Source organism: Gadus morhua, chromosome 16 (assembly GCF_902167405.1).
Source record: "Gadus morhua chromosome 16, gadMor3.0, whole genome shotgun sequence".
Classification (NCBI taxonomy): Eukaryota; Metazoa; Chordata; class Actinopteri; order Gadiformes; family Gadidae; genus Gadus; species Gadus morhua.
The window spans coordinates 9,827,721-9,846,636 of NC_044063.1; the positions used below are offsets into that span (position 1 = coordinate 9,827,721).

The window sequence follows — 18,916 nt, forward strand, 5'->3', positions numbered from 1 at the left end:
GAACCACAGTTACCGCATATCATATGTTATATCATATACGTTTTCTTTGCCGAAATTTATTTGAGGACTCAGTATTTCTGAAGTTGTGGAAGAAAACCCCTTATTCCATGTGTGAATTAGGCCATATTATTTGGCAATAAACTGAGCCATTTGCAGTTTGAAATTCATGTGCATCTGTCTCATCGGAGACTGCAGGCGCGCTGTCAAAATATCAACTCGTCCGATTCAAATGCGCTCATGGCTCTTAAAGGGGATGGAAGCTGGCACTCTCATTGGTTTGTTGGACGTTACGCCCAAACCACACCTACGGGTAACTAGGCTGCTTCAGACCAACCCTTTTGACACTTGCGCCGCGACGCAGTGGTCATTTATCCGCCTGTAAAATAGCGATAGCGCCGTAGAACCGCCCACAAAGCTACTTGCGCTTTACGCTTCCCACTTGCGTTTCAGACCGTTAAAATAGGGCCCATAGTGTTACCCATGCAGGGACAATTTTTTTACTATTTCAAGTGGATGAAACCTACTTTATTGATTCCCCCTTAATCTCCCTCTCTCACAAACCCATTAACAACGGACCGTCTTTGAATATAAGGAATGCCGGAAATACCCAGAAACTCGAATACCCAGTCTTAACCTCATTGATTGCAAATGTACACTTTTTGTAGATGCTTTTTTGTGCGCGCAATACGTCCCCACCAATTTACACCTATAGTAAGTAATTTAAAGGGGACATATTATACCACCAGGCATGAGTGTGATTAGCCATTACAAGCTGTTTAGTGTTAGTTGTCAGTTTTGACAATCGTTTCAAAGTCTTCCAAAACTTTCCAGGAACAGAAAATACTTTCCAGGCGAATATTATGGGTGCCGTTGGCAAAACATTTTACCATGTCCAATAAGGTCAGGATTGGCCGGATACCAGGTTTGAGATAATTTTATAAAAAGGGGTGGGGGGGGGGGGGGGGGGGGCGTGGCCGATTAGGTATGACCTCGATTTTAAGCAAACCTTGTCGTCACACTGGGAAAAAAAGGCCTCCTCATTTCCGGTTTACATGGATCTATTCAATTTGAAAACTCTCAGTTGTTCGGAGTGGTTGAATTTATCGCTTTACTCATTCAATTTCAATTTCAAATCGTACTACTATAAAAATGACTGCTAAACAAAGTCTGCAATCCTTGGTCTCTGAAAGTAGGAGCGCACTGAATTTTTGGTAGTCGTTTCATATTAATACCCCAAAAACTTTAGGAGCAGATAATTACACAAAATTGGGAGGTCGAAAAATAAAAATGTAGGCACATGATAACAATAGAGTGGCTTTCTTTGGAAACACACTAATGATATTTGATGGCAATAATATTTTATCTTTTTATTAGTAGGCTAACCTAAGTTTTTTTAAGATTTTTAATCAAGTTCTTTTGTCTTTAACCCGTAGATCAAAGTGATGGCAGCATTGAATTCATAGAATAAAAAACCCACCAGATGTGTTCCACATGTTTGGAGAGCTTTCCCTCTCGCATCAGCCTGCTTCGTCATCATACAAGTCAAATAGATCATTATGCATGTGTATGTTACTATAACCAGCGGTATTCCTTGAATTACACCAATGAAAATCAAGCCAAAGTAGATATTGACCGTTGCGTCATCACAAAGTAGTTTGTTCATAGATGGATTGTTGCAGAAGATATCCCAATTTTTTTTCATTTTTAACTTTTTAACTATTTAAAGTGGATGAATCTTATTCTATTGAATACCTCTCACTCTTCCTCTCTCACAAACCCATTGACAACGGACCGTCTTTGAATATAAGTAGGGATGTCCGATATTGGCTTTTTTGCCGATATCCGATATGCGATATTGTCCAACTCTAAATTTTCGATTCCGATATCAGCCGATACCGATGTCGATATTTGGGTTATTTTTCCTCAAACCTAATTTAGGTAACATTACATATCTCCTGTTGTGGAATTAACACAACATGCTTAATGTTATTGTGATGCCCCACTGGATGCATTATTGAATGCAACAAGGCTTTCTAAATGTTAACATTGTCTGTGCAAAATAAGAAAAATACTTCAACTTAATTTAAGGGAAAAGTGCCATGTTTATTTTTATTTTTTTAATGGTCTCAGACAAGAGTTTGGATTACACTCTCCCTGAGATAATCTTGACAATGCCCACAACAAATAGGGCAAACTTGACACAAATGATAAAACATTGTACCTGAACAACTATGTGCAACACAGCAGTATGTTTCTTTAACTAAAACTCAATAACCTAATTGAATAAATGCACAAATATGAGTCAATTACAATGTGCACTGTACTGCACAATTTTGAAAACATTTATATGAGCTATAAAAAAAGAAAAAAAAAAAAAAAAAAATCGGTTTTAAGGCAAAAAAAATCCGATACCGATATTGACAGATATTACATTTTTATGCTAATATCGGGCTGATAATATCGGTGGGCCGATAATATCGGACATCTCTAAATATAAGGAATGCCGGTAATACCCAGAAACTCGAATACCCGGTCTTAATCTCATTGATTGCAAATGTACACGTTTTGTAGATGCTTTTTTGTGCTTGCAATATACACCAATTAACACATATAGAAAGTCATTTAAAGGGGACACATTATACCACCAGGCGTGAATGTTATCAGCCATTACAAGCCGTTATGAAAATGTGCAGCTTCTGACATCACAGGTGGGCGTGTCCACCTAGATGCATAACGATAGACCGATCTATCCAGCACACAGGTTGACACGCCCACCTTTGATGTCAGAGGCTGCACAAATTCAAAATGGCTTGTAATTGCTAATTACACTCACACCTGGTGGTATAATATGTCACTTTTAACCTGTATTATATACAGTCTAAGTGTGTTACACCAACACTGGAGCTCGACTGGCGGGATACACTTTGTAAAGAGGAATGTCTAAGTGCTGGCTTGAGACCAATGGGGGAGTCGGGGAGAACACAGGGTTGTCCAGTCAGAGTTCCAAGGTTTATAGGCTTTATTTCACAAAAGTGCGAGCAAGACTTAATGGATGCGTGAAGGTAGGTAGGTAGGTAGGTAGGTAGGAGGATAATGTGTGCTGGTAGGTAGATAGGATGATAGTGTGTGTAGCTAAGGGGTGATGGGGTAGTTAATAATACACAGAATAATCACATATGTAAGGGTCCCAAAAAAAAAAGCAGGGTAAATGTAGCCAGCCGGTATATTTAATGATTCCATCGTCAGCTCCAATGTCCAGTTACCAGGGGTATCATTTATTTTCATTATTGTATTTTCCTTGTTGTCAAGGAATTACATTTTCCTGGAGAGAAGTCACAATATCTTATTTAACACTTCAAACAGCTCAATATTCATTGCTAACCTCTTGATATCTTACCTGTTACACTAGATAGTACTTCAGTCATCAACAGTTATTGATATCGTGCATGTTCAGTATATTTATGTTCTGCCCATGCAGTGCTCCAGGACAGATGTTTTATAATCATATAAATAAGGGAGACCCAAGAGAGAAATACAAAACAAACAGACCAGGGTGGGGGGCTGAACTCAAATCAGAGGCTACCAATAGGATAGAGCTACAGCTATGAAGCTGCATTTACAGATGGTCAGACTGGTTCAATTCCAAACACAGAGGTTCTGGGCTCCATCCCTAATGTCCGCAGCCTACCTGTAGACATCCTTCTGTAAAATGGTGAACATCTGCCAGCTCCTTAATGACAAGCATCTAAATTCATTGTTAATGGATTTGGATAAAGGCATCTGCTAAATGGCTCAATAATAAATAGATGGAACTTTTACAGAAATGATCCAAATTTGTAAATGGGTTGACCTGTTAGACAGTGTTAGATTTCAGCTTATTTCTGAACTGTTCGTATAGACTCTGCGTTGTGTATTTTCCGTAATTTTTGAAGTCGAAATCAAAGCAACTTGACAGGTTGGATAAGAGGGTTGAACAAATGGTTTATTCGAGGATGTAATACGGCGCGATACAGACTTAGGTTGAATAATCTATAGTGGACGCGGTTGAGGAGCAGTTTTGAGACGTGTTCCTTGGCTGTCGAACCCTCTTCTCACCGAAACCAAAGGGTTGAGGCGAAGTGTTATATTAAAGAAAACATGAAGAACAAGAGAACAGAAGCACTCTCACCCTTGATATATGGCCCTGGCTATGTCCCAGACAACCAGGTGGGTTCATCCTTGTTGAGACATAACAAATGGCGGAATGTTGGAAATAACACCTTGTATCAGTGTGAGAGGCACTGGCCTGTTCCTAGACTAGAAATGTGAACACAGATAGACACTAAAATACACCAACATTCTACAACAGGGTAGACTTTGACATGATCTGTGTACCTAACCATGGGAGAGTAACCATGTGTTACAGCCAGTATGTCCTATCCCAGTCTTCCTGTCAGGGTCTTACTCTATGTAGTTTGTTGCTGTTGTCCAGATGGATCTCTGTGTTGTTTTTCTTTATATGATTCAGTGGAGTGGGGATGTGTTAAGCACTTTTACTCCAAAGAGATTACGATTATTAATTTTATTTATTGAAGAATTGAATGTTAATAATCAGATCGGTTTAGGACTCTCGCCTCAAGGCTGCTATAGGAAGGCTGTAGACACTTTTATTCTGTACCCAGAAACTTTCGGCTGGCCTTGAGGTCAAATGTATTAACTAGCCTACTACTCTTCCCCCAACTCTTAAAACTCATTTTTACAGATATACTTGCTTTAATATGCTCTATGTTTGAGTCTCAGTTTATTGTTCAGAATTCCAAAAAGTGTTGATACATGATATTTTGAAGTTAAATATTTGTCACAAACTAACCCATTCGTTTTTTTGACTTGTTTTCTTTAGTTAACCTTAATGCATAAAGACAAACCCAAAAATATTGTTCAGGGGAGAAACATGCAGAAATTAAATGTTTGAGTAAAAATGATGAAGGTCAAGTTTATGGGCCATTTAAAGCAGCAGTATTGTGATTGATAGAATAATGTGGCAGATTGTTTTTGTTGGATTGAGCATTATGCACCAATCCAACAAAAACAATTGGTGCCTGGGGTTCTCTTAAGTATACTTGTGATTGATTGAACAATGCTAATTTGCATAGTCATATGTATAAATCTGCAATAAATCAGCAACATTCCATTTTCAAGAGAAATCAAAAAATACCATAAGGTCGGGCATTTTTTGGTAATTTGGGATTGCGGCCAGTTTTTACAATCGTTTCAAGGTCTTCCAAAACTTTCCAGGAACAGAAAATACTTTCCAGGCAAGCAATATGGGTCCCGTAGGCAATAAAATGTACCATGTCAAATCAGAACAGGATTGGCCAGATACCAGGTTTGAGATTTTTTCCTAAAACGGGGAGGGGCGAAGCCGCTTAGGTTTGACTGGGATTTTTAGCAACCATTGTCGTCAAAAAAACTCCCCATTTCCGGTTTACGTGGATCTATTCAATTTGACAACTCTCAGTTGTTCAGCTTTGAAGTGGTTGATTTTAGCGCTTTTGACTCATTCAATTTCAATATCAAATGATACTATTATAAAAATGGCTCATAAAAAGTCTGCAATTCTTGGTCTCTGAAAGTAGGAGCGCACTGACTTTTTCGTAGTGGTTTCATATTAATACCCCAAAAACTGTGAGCAGATAATTGTGCAAAATAAGGTGGAAAAATATAAATATATAGGCACATGATATAGTGTGGCTTTCCTTGCAAACACACTAATGATATTTGATAGCAATAATATTTTATCTTGTTATTTGTAGGCTAACCTTACTCGTTTAAAAAATGTAATCATGCTTTTCTGAAGTTCTTTTGTCTTTAACCCATATATAAGTGGATTGAGTACTGGGGGAAATATAATAATTGATACACCCATAGCTCTTCTCAGGTATGGGGACGCACTCTCAAATCTGTGAGAGATCAAAGTGATTGCAGCATTGAATTCAAAGAATAAAAAAACCACCAGATGTGTTCCACATGTTTGGAGAGCTTTCCCTCTCGCATCAGCCTGCTTCGTCATCATGCATGTCAACAAGATCTGGATGTATGTGTATGTTACTATAACCAGCGGTATACCTTGAGTTACGCAAATTAAAAACAAGCCATAGTAGTTATTGACCTTTGTGTCATCACAGAGTAGCTTGTTCATAGATGGATTGTTGCAGAAAATATCCACAATATGAGTCCTGCAAATTCGGAACCTGGCAACTAAAGAAAACAACAATATGTTAGACAAAATCTCTGCGAACCAAATGGCAATAATGAGTCTCATTATAGTTTTCGGAATCATTATAGAGTTGTACCTAAGGGGCAAGCATATGGCTATGTATCTGTCATAGGCCATTGCTGTTAGAAACAAGAGGTTCCCTGAACCGTAGAAGTGAAGGAGAAAAGCCTGAAAGAAGCACCCAGGGTAGGAAATAGAGCGGTTCTTTGTCAAAATGCTGGTTACAAGCTGTGGTAGAAAAGCAGTGGCTCCAATCATGTCCATTAATGGTAGGTTTAAAAGCAGGAGGAACATGGGCTTATGCAAACTCTTTGTGAAGACAATCGTTGCAAACACCAGTGTATTGCAGAGCAAAATGGTCATATATGTCAGAGTTCCTAAGACAAAAACTGGGTATTCTTGGCCAGGCGGTAGGTCTAACGACTGTAGTGTTAGTTGCATGGCCCAGTTACTTAGCGGATCACTTGTGTTCATCATTAGGTTGCTTTAGTTTCCAAGAACGGGCTCTTTCTAGAAGAAATACAAGAAAAAAAAGTTAATCAGTTATAGCAGTATGAGGAGTAATAATGAAGTGATATAACTAGGGCTGTTAAAATTAGCTAGATAATAACACATGAACGCTATCTTATTTTAATTTGCTTAATAAAAATGTACGCATTTACACACATTCTTTTATTTGATTTTTTTGTGATTTATCAAGGTTTGGCCCACAGAAAGTGAATATTTGTATCAGATTTCTTATTTTCTTTTTAGTTCCACTTACTTTACATTCAATTACACTTGCAGTAGATGACATTTAACAATTCCCAAATCTGTGGTGCTTCTTATTTTAATTTAACTACACTTGTAGTAACTGTTGGTTTACAATTGCACTGAGTAACTGCCGGTTTACATTTCCCAAATCTGTGGTGTTCCGTAAGTTTCATATACAACCTACACTGAGTGAGTCAATAAATCTCCCTCAAAATCACTTGGTCTAGTAGTTGCTTTTTCAGTACATTTGGTATGAATGATAATGTCATTCCATTTTATAATCTCATTCATCTTCAATTGGAATCGATTTAAAATATAATTAAGACAATAAGTGAGTGAATTAAACGTGAGTTAACTCACCAATAGCCTACTATGCGATAAATCGCGATAAAAACTCTTATTCGTTTGACAGCCCTAAATATAACACAACAGGATATCATCTAACTATAAAAGAAGGAGTCTGTCCATCCCCCGATTTCTCGACAACCATTCACCCGATCGATTTCACGCTTGACGGGTGTTTTGCGGAGACCCAAATGAAGTGAAGTGTTGAGTGTGAAGATGTTTGGATGAGCGGTTAACAAGAAAGCTACAAGATTCAATACCAGATGCCAAATAATTGACCTGTTCTCACACTGCAACTTAAATAGTGGTAGTTATTTAACAGGCAAAAGAATAGTAACACCATTAGAAAACGCCTAAAGAATCAGTGTGACACACATTGCTGAATACTCTCTCTCCTTCCAAAAGCATCTTACCTTTACGAGATGCAGCATTGCGGCTGCAGTGCTGATTGGAAGCTGTTTTATTGGCCTTTAACAAAGGAACGCCCATTGATATTGTGACAAAGTGTTGCCTTAGGCCAGTAAATTGTGTCTTGGGGTCAGTTGGGTGGGTTTTAGGGCTAGGTGATTTGGTGTAAGTCCAGTTAATTGGGGCATAGGGCAAGTTCATTGAAGTTTATAGCTGGTTAATTAATACAAAAAAAAATTCATCACAAGGTATATCAATCACAAAATAAAAATAGCTGTGTTTACTTAATGTTTGATTTCATGCACACACACACACACACACACACACACACACACACACACACACACACACACACACACACACACACACACACACACACACACACACATATTTGCACACAAACATTAGACATTAGTCTTCCTTTTAGAAGTATTACTTTTGTCTTACTTGTTTTGATTACGTGATATATTTTTCATGAACAATAAATTACGCTGTAACGCCAGTACATTATCCAAAAATGTTCCAACATTTATCAAACCATACGTTTTATTCATTTATTTTTTTAATAGAACAAACCTCAGCTAACTTTATATTGCATGGCAGTTGGCATGCAGTTATATTAATGGCAACCAAAGTGTACCTGTCGACTGATTTTATCATAACGTTTGACAATGCTCTAAACTCATTTTTTTACTATTTAAAGTGGAAGAATCTTATTTTATTGATTCCCTCTCACTCTCCCTCTCTCACAAACCCATTGATAACGGACAGTCTTTAAATATAAGGAATGCCGGAAATACCCAGAAACTCGAATACCCGGTCTTAATCTCATTGATTGCAAATGTACACGTTTTGTAGATGCTTTTTTGTGCGTGCAATACGTCCCCACCAATTTACACATATAGGAAGTAATTTAAAGGGGACATATTGTACCACCAGGCGTGAGTGTGATTAGCCATTACAAGCCGTTTTGAAAATGTGCTGCTTCTGACATCACAGGTGGGCGTGTCCACCTAGATGCATGACGGATAGATGAGCAAGGTTTGCTACAGTCCACTGGGTAGGCTGGTAGACTGATCTATCTAGCACACATCTAGATGGACACGCCAACCTGTGATGTCAGAAGCTGCACATTTTCAAAACGGCTTGTAATGGCTTATCACACTCACACCTGGTGGTATAATATGTCACCTTTAGCCTGTATTATATACAGTCTGAGTGTGTTACACCAACACTGGAGCTTGACTGCGGGATACACTTTGTGAAGAGGAATGTCTAAGTGCTGGCTTGAGACCAATGGGGCTGACGGTGAGAACACAGGGTTCTCCAGTCAGAGTTCCAAAGTTTATAGGCTTTATTTCCGAAAGGTGCGAGCAAGACTTAATGGATGTGTGTAGGTAGGTAGGTAGGTAGGTAGGACGATAATTTGTGAAGGTAGGTAGGTAGGATTATAGTGTTTGTAGCTAAAGTGTGATGGGTAGGTAGTTAACAATAATCAGAATTATTACAAATGTAAGGGTCACAAAAACAAAATACGGGTAAATGTTGCCAGCCGGTATATTTAATGATTCCATCGTCAGCTCCAATGTCCAGTGACCAGGGGTATCATTTATTTTCATTATTGTATGTTCCTTGTTGTCAAGGAATTACATTTACCTGGAGAGAAGACACAATATCTTAGTTAACACGTCAAAAAGCTCAATATTCATTGCTAAACTCTTGGTATCTTACCTGTTACACTGGATAGTACTTGTGTCATCAACTGTAATTGATACCATACATGACCTGTACATTATGTTCGGCCTATGCAGTGCTCCAGAACAGTTATCTTATAATCATGTGAGAACCAGGGAGACCCAAGAGAGAAATACAAAACAGACAGACCAGGGTGGGGGGCTGAACTCAAGTCAGAGGCTACCAATAGGATAGAGCTACGAAGCTGTATTTACAGATGGTCAGACATGGTTCAATTCCCTACACAGAGGTTCTGGGCTCCATCCCTAATGTCTGCAGCCTACCTGTAGACATCCTTCTGTAAGATGGTGATCCCCTGCCTGCTCCTTAATGACATGTATCTGAATTCATTGTTAATGGATTTGGATAAAGGCATCTGCTAAATGGCTCAATAGTAAATAGATGGATCTTTGACCGAAATTATCCAAACTAGCAAATGGGTTGACCAGTTAGACAGGGTAGACTTTGACATGATCTGTGTGCTAACCGTGGGACTGGAACCATGTGTTACAGCCATGTGTCTCTATCCCAGTCTTCATGTCAGGGTTTTACTCTACGTAGTTTGTTGCTGTTGTCCAGATGGATCTCTGTGTGGTTTTCTTCATATGATTCAGTGGATGTGGGGATGTGTAAAGCGCTTTAATCCAAAGAGATTACGATTATTAATTGTATTCATTGAATAATTGAATGTTAATAATCAGATCGGTTTAGGACTCTCACTCAATGCTGCTTACAGTAAGGCTGTAGACACATTTATTCTGTACCCAGAAACTTTCGACTGGCCATGAGGTCAAATGCATCAACTACTACTCTTCCCCCAACTCTTAAAACTAATTTTTACAGATAAACTTGCTATATTAAATACTTGCTCTATGTTTATGTCACCATTCATTGTTAAAAAAAAGTGTATATCTAAAATATTTTCAAGTTGAATGGTTCTGATTTGTCACAAACTACCCCATTCTTTTTTTTGACTGGCGTTCTTAAGTTAACCTTAATGCATAAAGACAAACCCAAATACATTGTTCAGGGGAGAAACATGCAGAAATTAAATGTTTGAGTAAAGTTGATGAAGGTCAAGTTTATGGGCCATTTTAAGCGGTATTGTGATTGATTGAATAATGTGGCTAATTGTTTTTGTTTGATTGAGCTTTATGCACCACGTTATAGATCCCTGGGAAGCGGACTTGTGATTTATGGAAAAATGATAAACTGAATAATTTTATTTTTTTATAAATCAGCAATAAATCAGCAATAACCGATTTTTAAGATAATCAAAAAAATACCATAAATTTGGGCATTCTTGGTAATTTGAGTTTTGGTCAGTATTTACAATTGTTTCATAGTCTTCCAAAACTTTCCAGGAACAGAAAATACTTTCCAGGCAAGTATTATGGGTCACGTCGTAAATTTTTTTACCATGACAAATACGGCCAGGATTGTCAGTTTACCAGGTTTGAAACAACTCTCAGTTGTTCAGCTTTGAGTGGTTGATTTTAGCGCTTTTTAATCATTCAATTTCAATATCAAATATTACTATTTTAAAGATGACTATTATAAAAAGTCTGCAATTCAGGGTTTCTGAAAGTAGGAGCGCACTGACTTTTTCGCAGTGGTTTCATATTAATACCCCAAAATCTGTAGGAGCAGATAATTACGCAAAATTAGGTAGAAAAAAAATATGTAGGCACATGATAACAATAGTGAGGCTTTCTTTGCAAACACACTAATGATATTTTATCGCAATAGTATTTTATCTTGTCATTTGTAGGCTAACCTCACTCTTTTAAAAATTGTAATCATGCTTTTCTGAAGTTCTTTAGTCTTTAACCCATATATAAGTGGATTTAGTACTGGGGGAAATATAATAATTGATACACCCATAGCTCTTCTCAGGTATGGGGACACACTCTCAAATCTGTGAGAGATCAAAGTGATGGCAGCATTGAATTCAAAGAATAAAAAAACCACCAAATGTGTCCCACATGTTTGGAGAGCTTTCCCTCTTGCATCAGCCTGCTTCGTCATCATACAAGTCAACAAGATCTGAATGTATGTGTATATTATTATAACCAGCGGTATTCCTTGAATTACGCCAATGAAAATCAAGCCAAAGTAGTTATTGACCTTTGTGTCATCACAAAGTAGTTTGTTCATAGATGGATTGTTGCAGAAAATATCCACAATATGAGTCCTGCATATTCTGAACCTGGCAACTAAAGAAAACAATACCATGTTAAATAAAATCTCTGCGAACCAAATGGCAATAATGAGTCTCATTATTGTTTTTGGATTCATGATGGAGTTGTACCTAAGGGGCAAGCATATGGCGACATACCTGTCATAGGCCATCACTGTTAAAAACAAGAGGTTCCCTGCACCGTAGAAGTGAATGAGAAAAGCCTGAAAGAAGCACCCACGGTAGGAAATAGAGCGGTTCTTGGTCAAAATGCTGGTTACAAGCTGTGGTAGAAAAGCAGTGGCACCAATCATGTCCATTATCGGTAGGTTTAACAGCAGCAGGAACATGGGCTTATGCAAACTCTTTGTGAAGACAATCGTTGCAAACACCAGTGTATTGCAGAGCAAAATGGTAATATATGTCAGAGTTCCTAAGACAAAAACTGGGTATTCTTGGCCAGGCGGTAGGTCTAATGACTGTAGTGTTAGTTGCATAGCCCAGTTACTCAGCGGATCACTTGCGTTCATCGTTAGGTTGCTTTAGTTTCCAAAGAACGGGCTCTTCCTAGAAGAAATACAAGAAAAAAAGGTTAATCAGTCATAGCAGTATGAGGAGTAATAATAAAGTAATGTATCTAGGGCTGTCAAAATTAGCTAGATAATAACCCATGAACGCTTTCTTAATACGCATTAACAAACATTCTTTTTTTTCTTTTGTTTGTGATTTATCAAGGTTTTAGAAAGTGAATATTAATTTCAGAATTCTTTTTTGTTTTTAGTTCCACTTACTTTACATTAAATTACATTTGCAGTAGGTGACATTTAACAATTCCCAAATCTGTGGTGCTACTTATTTTAATTTAACTACATTTATAGCCACTGTTGGTTTACAATTGTTCTAAGTAACTGCCTGTTGACATTTCCCAAATCTGTGGTGTTCCGTAAGTTTCATATTCAACCTACACTGAGTGAGTCAATAAAACTCCCTCAAGATCACTTGGTCTAGTATTCGCTTATTCAGTACATTTGGTATGAATGATAATGTCATTCCATTTTACAATCTCACTTAACTTCAATTGGAAGTGATTTAAAATATAATTTGAAAAATACGATTATTCATGAGTTAACTCAGCAATTCTATGCGATAAATCGCAAAAAAAAAATCTTAATCGTTTGACAGCCCTAAATATAACACAGCATGATATCATCTAACTATAACAGAAGGAGTCCGTCCATCCCCCGATTTCTTGACAACCATTGACCCGATCGATTTTACACTTGACGGGTGTTTTGCTGAGGCCCCAATGAACTGAAGGGGTGGGTGTGAAGATGTTTGGATGAGCGGTAAACAAGAAATCTGCAAGATGCAATACCAGAAGCCAAGCAATCGACCTGTTCCGAACACTGCAACTTAAATAGTGGTAGTTATTTAACAGGCAAAAGTACAGTGACACCATTAAAAAACTCCCCAAGACTCAGTGTGACACACATTGCTGAATACTTGCTCTCCTTCCACAAGCATCTTACCTTTACTGAGATGCAGCATTGCGGCTGCAGGGCTGATTTGAAGCTATTTTATTGGCCTTTAACAAAAGGAACGCCCATTGATATTGTGTTCAAGTGTTGCCTTAGGGCCAGTAAATTGTGTCTTGGGGCCAGTTGGATGGGTTTTAGGGCTAGATAATTTGGTGTAAGGTCCAGTTGTGTGGGGCTTAGGGCAAGTTCATTGAGGTTTATAGCTGGTTAATTAACACAAAATGTGTTTTATCATTCAACACAAGGTATATTAATCACAAAATAAAAATAGTTGTGTTTACTCAATGTTTGATTTCATTGCACAAACACACACATACTTAAACGCACCAACTAGAAATTAGTCTTCCTTTAAGAAGTATTACTTTTATGTTGCTTGTTTTGATTATGCGATACATTTTTCCTGAAACACAAAGTACGCAGTGCCAATACATTATCCAAAATGTTGCCAATATTTATCAAACCATAAGTTTTATTCATTTATTTTTTTAATAGAACAAACCTCAGCTTATATTGTAAGGTCAATCTACCTTGCTGGGACATGCTCCTATGAAAAGTTTCTCATGCCAGACCCAAGCTACTGAAATGTTTTTCACACATAGACTTTTTATGCATGGTAGTAGGCATGCAGGTATATTAATGGCAACCAAAGTGTACCTGTCGATTGATTTTATCATAACGTTTGATGACGCTATAAACTCATAGTGTTACCCGTACAGGGACACATTTTTTACTATTTAAAGTGGATGAATCTTATTTTATTGAATACCTCTCACTCTTCCTCTCTCACAAACCCATTGACAACGGACCGTCTTTGAATATAAGGAATGCCGGTAATACCCAGAAACTCGAATACCCGGTCATAATCAAATTGATTGCAAATGTACACGTTTCGTAGATGCTTTTTTGTGCTTGCAATACGTCCCCACCAATTAACACATATGGAAAGTCATTTAGAGGGGATACATTATACCACCAGGCGTGAGTGTCATTAGCAATTACAAGCCGTTTTGAAAATGTGCAGCTTCTGACATCACAGGTGGGCGTGTCCACCTAGATGCATGACAGTAGACTGATCTATCCAGCACACATCGAGGTGGAAATGCCCACCTTTGATGTCAGAGGCTGCACATCAAAGGTGTGCTGCCTCTGACATCAAGCTAGATGTCAGAGGCTGCACTTGTATTGGCTTGTAATGGCTAATTACACTCACACCTGGTGGTTTAATTTGTCACCTTTAACCTGGATTATATACAGTCTAAGTGTGTTACACCAACACTGGAGCTCGCCTGGCGGGATACACTTTGTAAAGAGGAGTGTCTAAGTGCTGGCTTAAGACGAATTGGGAGTCGGGGAGAACGCAGCGTTGTCCAGTCAGAGTTCCAAGGTTTATAGGCTTTATTTCCCAAAAGTGCGAGCAAGACTTAATGGATGCGTGTAGGTAGGTAGATAGGATGATAGTGTGTGTAGCTAAGGTGTGATGGGTAGGTGGTTAATAATAAGCAGAATAATCACATATGTAAGGGTCCCAAAAACAAAAGCAGGGTAAATGTAGCCAGCCGGTATATTTAATGATTCCATCGTCAGCTCCAGTGTCCAGTTACCAGGGCTATCATTTATTTTCATCATTGTATTTTCCTTGTTGTCAAGGAATTACATTTTCCTGGAGAGAAGTCACAATATCTTATTTAACACTTCAAACAGCTCAATATTCATTGCTAACCTCTTGATATCTTACCTGTTACACTAGATAGTACTTCGGTCATCAACAGTTATTGATATCGTGCATGTTCAGTGTATTTATGTTCTGCCCATGCAGTGCTCCAGGACAGATATTTTATGATCATATAAACAAGGGAGACCCAAGAGAGAAATACAAAACAAACAGACCAGGGTGGGGGGCTGAACTCAAGTCAGAGGCTACCAATAGGATAGAGCTACAGCTATGAAGCTGCATTTACAGTTGGTCAGACTGGTTCAATTCCCAACACAGAGGTTCTGGGCTCCATCCCTAATGTCCGCAGCCTACCTGTAGACATCCTTCTGTAAAATGGTGAACATCTGCCTGCTCCTTAATGACAAGCATCTAAATTCATTGTTAATGGATTTGGATAAAGGCATCTGCTAAATGGCTCAATAGTAAACAGATGGAACTTTTACAGAAATGATCCAAATTAGTAAATGGGTTGACCTGTCCATCTGAGACGCCACGTCAGTGATGACGCTCACGCTTACGCATGTTCGTGAGCGTCATCACAGACGAGGCGTCTCCTTATCACCAGGACCATGAACAGGCCTTCATAGCGACCCTTGTCATCACACTGGTAAAAAAAAGGCCTCCACATTTCCGGTTTACATGGATCTATTTAATTTGACAACTCTCAGTTGTTGAGCTTTGGAGTGGTTGATTTTAGCGCTATTGACTTATTCAATTTTAAAATCAAATAATACCATAATATAAAATACATAAAGATCGCCATTAAAAAAAGTCTGCAATCCTTGGTCTCTGAAAGTAGGAGCGCACTGACTTATTGCGAGTGGTTTCATAGTAATACCCCAAAAACTTTAGGAGCAGATATGTACGCAAAATTGGGAGGTTAAAAAAGAAAAATATAGGCACATGATAACAAAAGTGTGGCTTTCTTTGCAAACACACTATTATCTATCTTATCTTATCAATTGTAGGCTAACCTCACTTTTTTAAACATTTTATCATGCTTTTCCTGAAGTTCTTTTTGTCTTTAACCCGTATATAAGTGTGATTCAGTACTGGGGGAAATATATAATTGATACACCCACAGCTCTCCTCAGGTATGGGGACACACTCTGAATCTGTGAGAAGATTCAAAGTGATGGCAGCATTGATTCAAAGAATAAAAAAACCACCCAGATGTGTTCCACATGTTTGGAGAGCTTTCCCTCTCGCATCAGCCTGCTTCGTCATCATACAAGTCAACAAGATCTGGATGTATGTGTATGTTACTATAACCAGCGGTATTCCTTGAATTACGCCAGTGAAAAACAAGCCAAAGTAGTTATTGAACTTTGTGTCATCACAGATTAGTTTTTGCATAGCTGGATTGTTGCAGAAAATATCGACAATATGAGTCCTGCAAATTCGGAACCTGGCAACTAAAGAAAATAACACTATGTAAAACAAAATCTCTGCTAACCAAATGGCAATAATGAGTCTCATTAAAGTTTTGGGATTCATGATAGACATGTACCTAAGGGGCAAGCATATGGCGACATACCTGTCATAGGCCATCACTGTTAGAAACAAGAAGTTCCCTGCACCGTAGAAATGAATGACAAAAGCCTGAAATAAGCACCCAGGGTAGGAAATAGAGCGGTTCTTGGTCAAAATGCTGGTTACAAGCTGTGGTAGAAAAGCAGTTGCACCAATCATGTCCATTATCGGTAGGTTTAACAGCAGCAGGAACATGGGCTTATGCAAACTCTTTGTGAAAACAATCGTTGCAAACACCAGTGTATTGCAGAGCAAAATGGTCATATATGTCAGAGTTCCTAAGACAAAAACTGGGTATTCCTGGCCAGGCGGTAGGTCTAATGACTGTAGTGTTAGTTGCATAGCCCAGTTACTCAGCGGTTCACTTGTGTTCATCGTTAGGTTGCTTTTGTTTCCAAAGAACGGGCTCTTTCTAGAAGAAATACAAGAAAAAAAGGTTAATCAGTTATAGCAGTATGAGGACGGGAGTAATAATAAAGTAATATCTAGGGCTGTTAAAATTAGCTAGATAACACACACTCTTAATTGAATTTGATTAATAAAAATTAACGCATTAACACACAATTTTTTTCTTTTCTTTCTTTGTGATTTATCAAGGTTTTGCCCACTGAAAGTGAATATTTGTATCAGAATTTTTTTATTTTTTGGTTCCACTTACTTTACATTAAATTACACTTGCAGTGGATGACATTTAACAATTCCCAAATCTGTGGTGCTTCTTATTTTAATTTAACTACACTGAGTGAGTCAATAAATCTCCCTCAAGATCACTTGGTCTAGTAGTTGCTTATTCAGTAAATTTGGTATGAATAATAATATCATTCCATTTCATAATCTCATTTAACTTCAATTGGAATGGATTTAAATTATAAAAAAAAAATGAAACGCTACAAAAACAATAGGGATCAAACCTGTTGGCTTGGACCCCTAATTAAAAAAATATGATCATTCGTGAGTTAACTCACCAATACTATGTGATAAATCGCGATAACAATTCTAAATCGTTTGACATCCCCAAATATACACAGCATGATATCATCTAACTAAAAAAGAAGGAGTCTGTCCATCCCCCGATTTCTCGACAACCATTGACCCGATCGATTTCACACTTGACGGGTGTTTTGCTGAGGCCCCAATGAACTGAAGGGGTGAGTGTGAAGATGTTTGGATGAGGGGCAAACAAGAAAGCTGCAAGATGCAATATCAGACGCCAAGCAATCGACCTGTTCTGAACACTGCTACTTAAATAGTGGTAGTTATTAAACAGGCAAAAGAACATTGACACCATTAGAAAACTCCTCAAGACTCCTGTGTGACACCACATTGCTGAATACTTGCTCTCCTTCCACATGCATCTTACCTTTACTGAGATGCAGCATTGCGGCTGCAGGGCTGATTGGAAGCTATTTTATTGGCCTTTAACAAAAGGAACGCCCATTGATATTGCGACAAAGTGTTGCCTTAGGGCCAGTAAATTGTGTCTTGGGGCCAGTTGGATGGGTGTTAGGGCTAGGTAATTTGGTGTAAGGTCAAGTTGTGTGGGGCTTAGGGCAAGTTCATTGAGGTTTATATCTGCTTAATTAATACAAAATGTGTTTTATCATTCAACACAAGGTAGATTAATCACAAAATAAAAATAGTTGTGTTTACTTAATGTTTGATTTCATTGCACAAATACCCACATACTTGCACGCACAAACTAGAAATTTGTCTTCCTTTTAGAAGTTTTACTTTTATGTTACTTGTTTTGATTATGTGATACATTTTTCCTGAAAAATAAATTGTCCAGTGCCAATACATTATCCAGAATATTTCCAATATTTATCAAACCATAAGTTTTATTCATTTTTTTTTTTTAATAGAACAAACCTCAGCTTATGTTGTAAGGTCCATCTACCTTACTGGGACATGCTCCTATGAAAAGTTGCTCATGCCAGACCCAAGCTACTGAAATGTTTTTCACAAAAATACTTTTTGTTGAATGGCAGTAGGCATGCAGGTATATTAATGGCAACCAAGTGAACCTGTCGACTGATTTTATCATAACGTTTGGCAACGCTATAAACTCATATATGGACACATTTTTCCTATTTAAAGTAGATGAATCTTATTTTATTGATTACCTCTCACTCTCCCTCTCTCACAAACCCAATGACAACGGACCGTCTTTGAATATAAGGAATGCCGGTAATACCCCAAAACTCGAATACCCGGTCTTAGGCCCCGTTTACACGAGGACGCTTGGTAAAAACGACAAAATATTTTATCGGAAGTGCCTTTCGTTTAGACGGGGACGGCGTTTTTGGGCATTAAACGCATAAATCTGAAACCACCCTCCAGAGTGGAAAAGTTGAAAACGCTCCGCCGTAGCGTTTCCGTCTAAACTGCCAAGACGCAAAACACTGCTCAGATCTGCTCACGTCGCGTACGCGTTTACGTCACATACATGTGCCAGT

General features: G+C 38.2%; 2 protein-coding genes and 1 pseudogene across 2 annotated transcripts; all 3 read right to left on the reverse strand.

Annotated features, from left to right (window-relative positions):
* Positions 1-5,782: 5,782 nt before the first annotated feature.
* Positions 5,783-6,762, reverse strand: LOC115528867 (olfactory receptor 1509-like). Its single transcript, XM_030337245.1, has one exon. It carries the CDS (start codon positions 6,731-6,733, stop codon positions 5,783-5,785), a length of 951 nt encoding a protein of 316 aa, XP_030193105.1. The 5' UTR covers positions 6,734-6,762.
* Positions 6,763-11,257: 4,495 nt separating this feature from the next.
* LOC115561099 (olfactory receptor 1509-like) lies at positions 11,258-12,205 on the reverse strand. Its single transcript, XM_030380898.1, has one exon. The coding sequence runs from the start codon at positions 12,203-12,205 to the stop codon at positions 11,258-11,260; it is 948 nt and encodes a 315-aa protein (XP_030236758.1).
* Positions 12,206-15,973: 3,768 nt separating this feature from the next.
* LOC115561100 (olfactory receptor 1509-like) lies at positions 15,974-16,835 on the reverse strand (annotated as a pseudogene).
* Between the last annotated feature and the right edge of the window lie 2,081 nt (positions 16,836-18,916).

Bases quoted from the DNA above. Each gene is read 5' to 3' on its own strand.
- LOC115561099 (XM_030380898.1), bottom strand. From the start codon at position 12,205: ATGAACGCAAGTGATCCGCTGAGTAACTGGGCTATGCAACTAACACTA.
- LOC115528867 (XM_030337245.1), bottom strand. From the start codon at position 6,733: ATGATGAACACAAGTGATCCGCTAAGTAACTGGGCCATGCAACTAACA.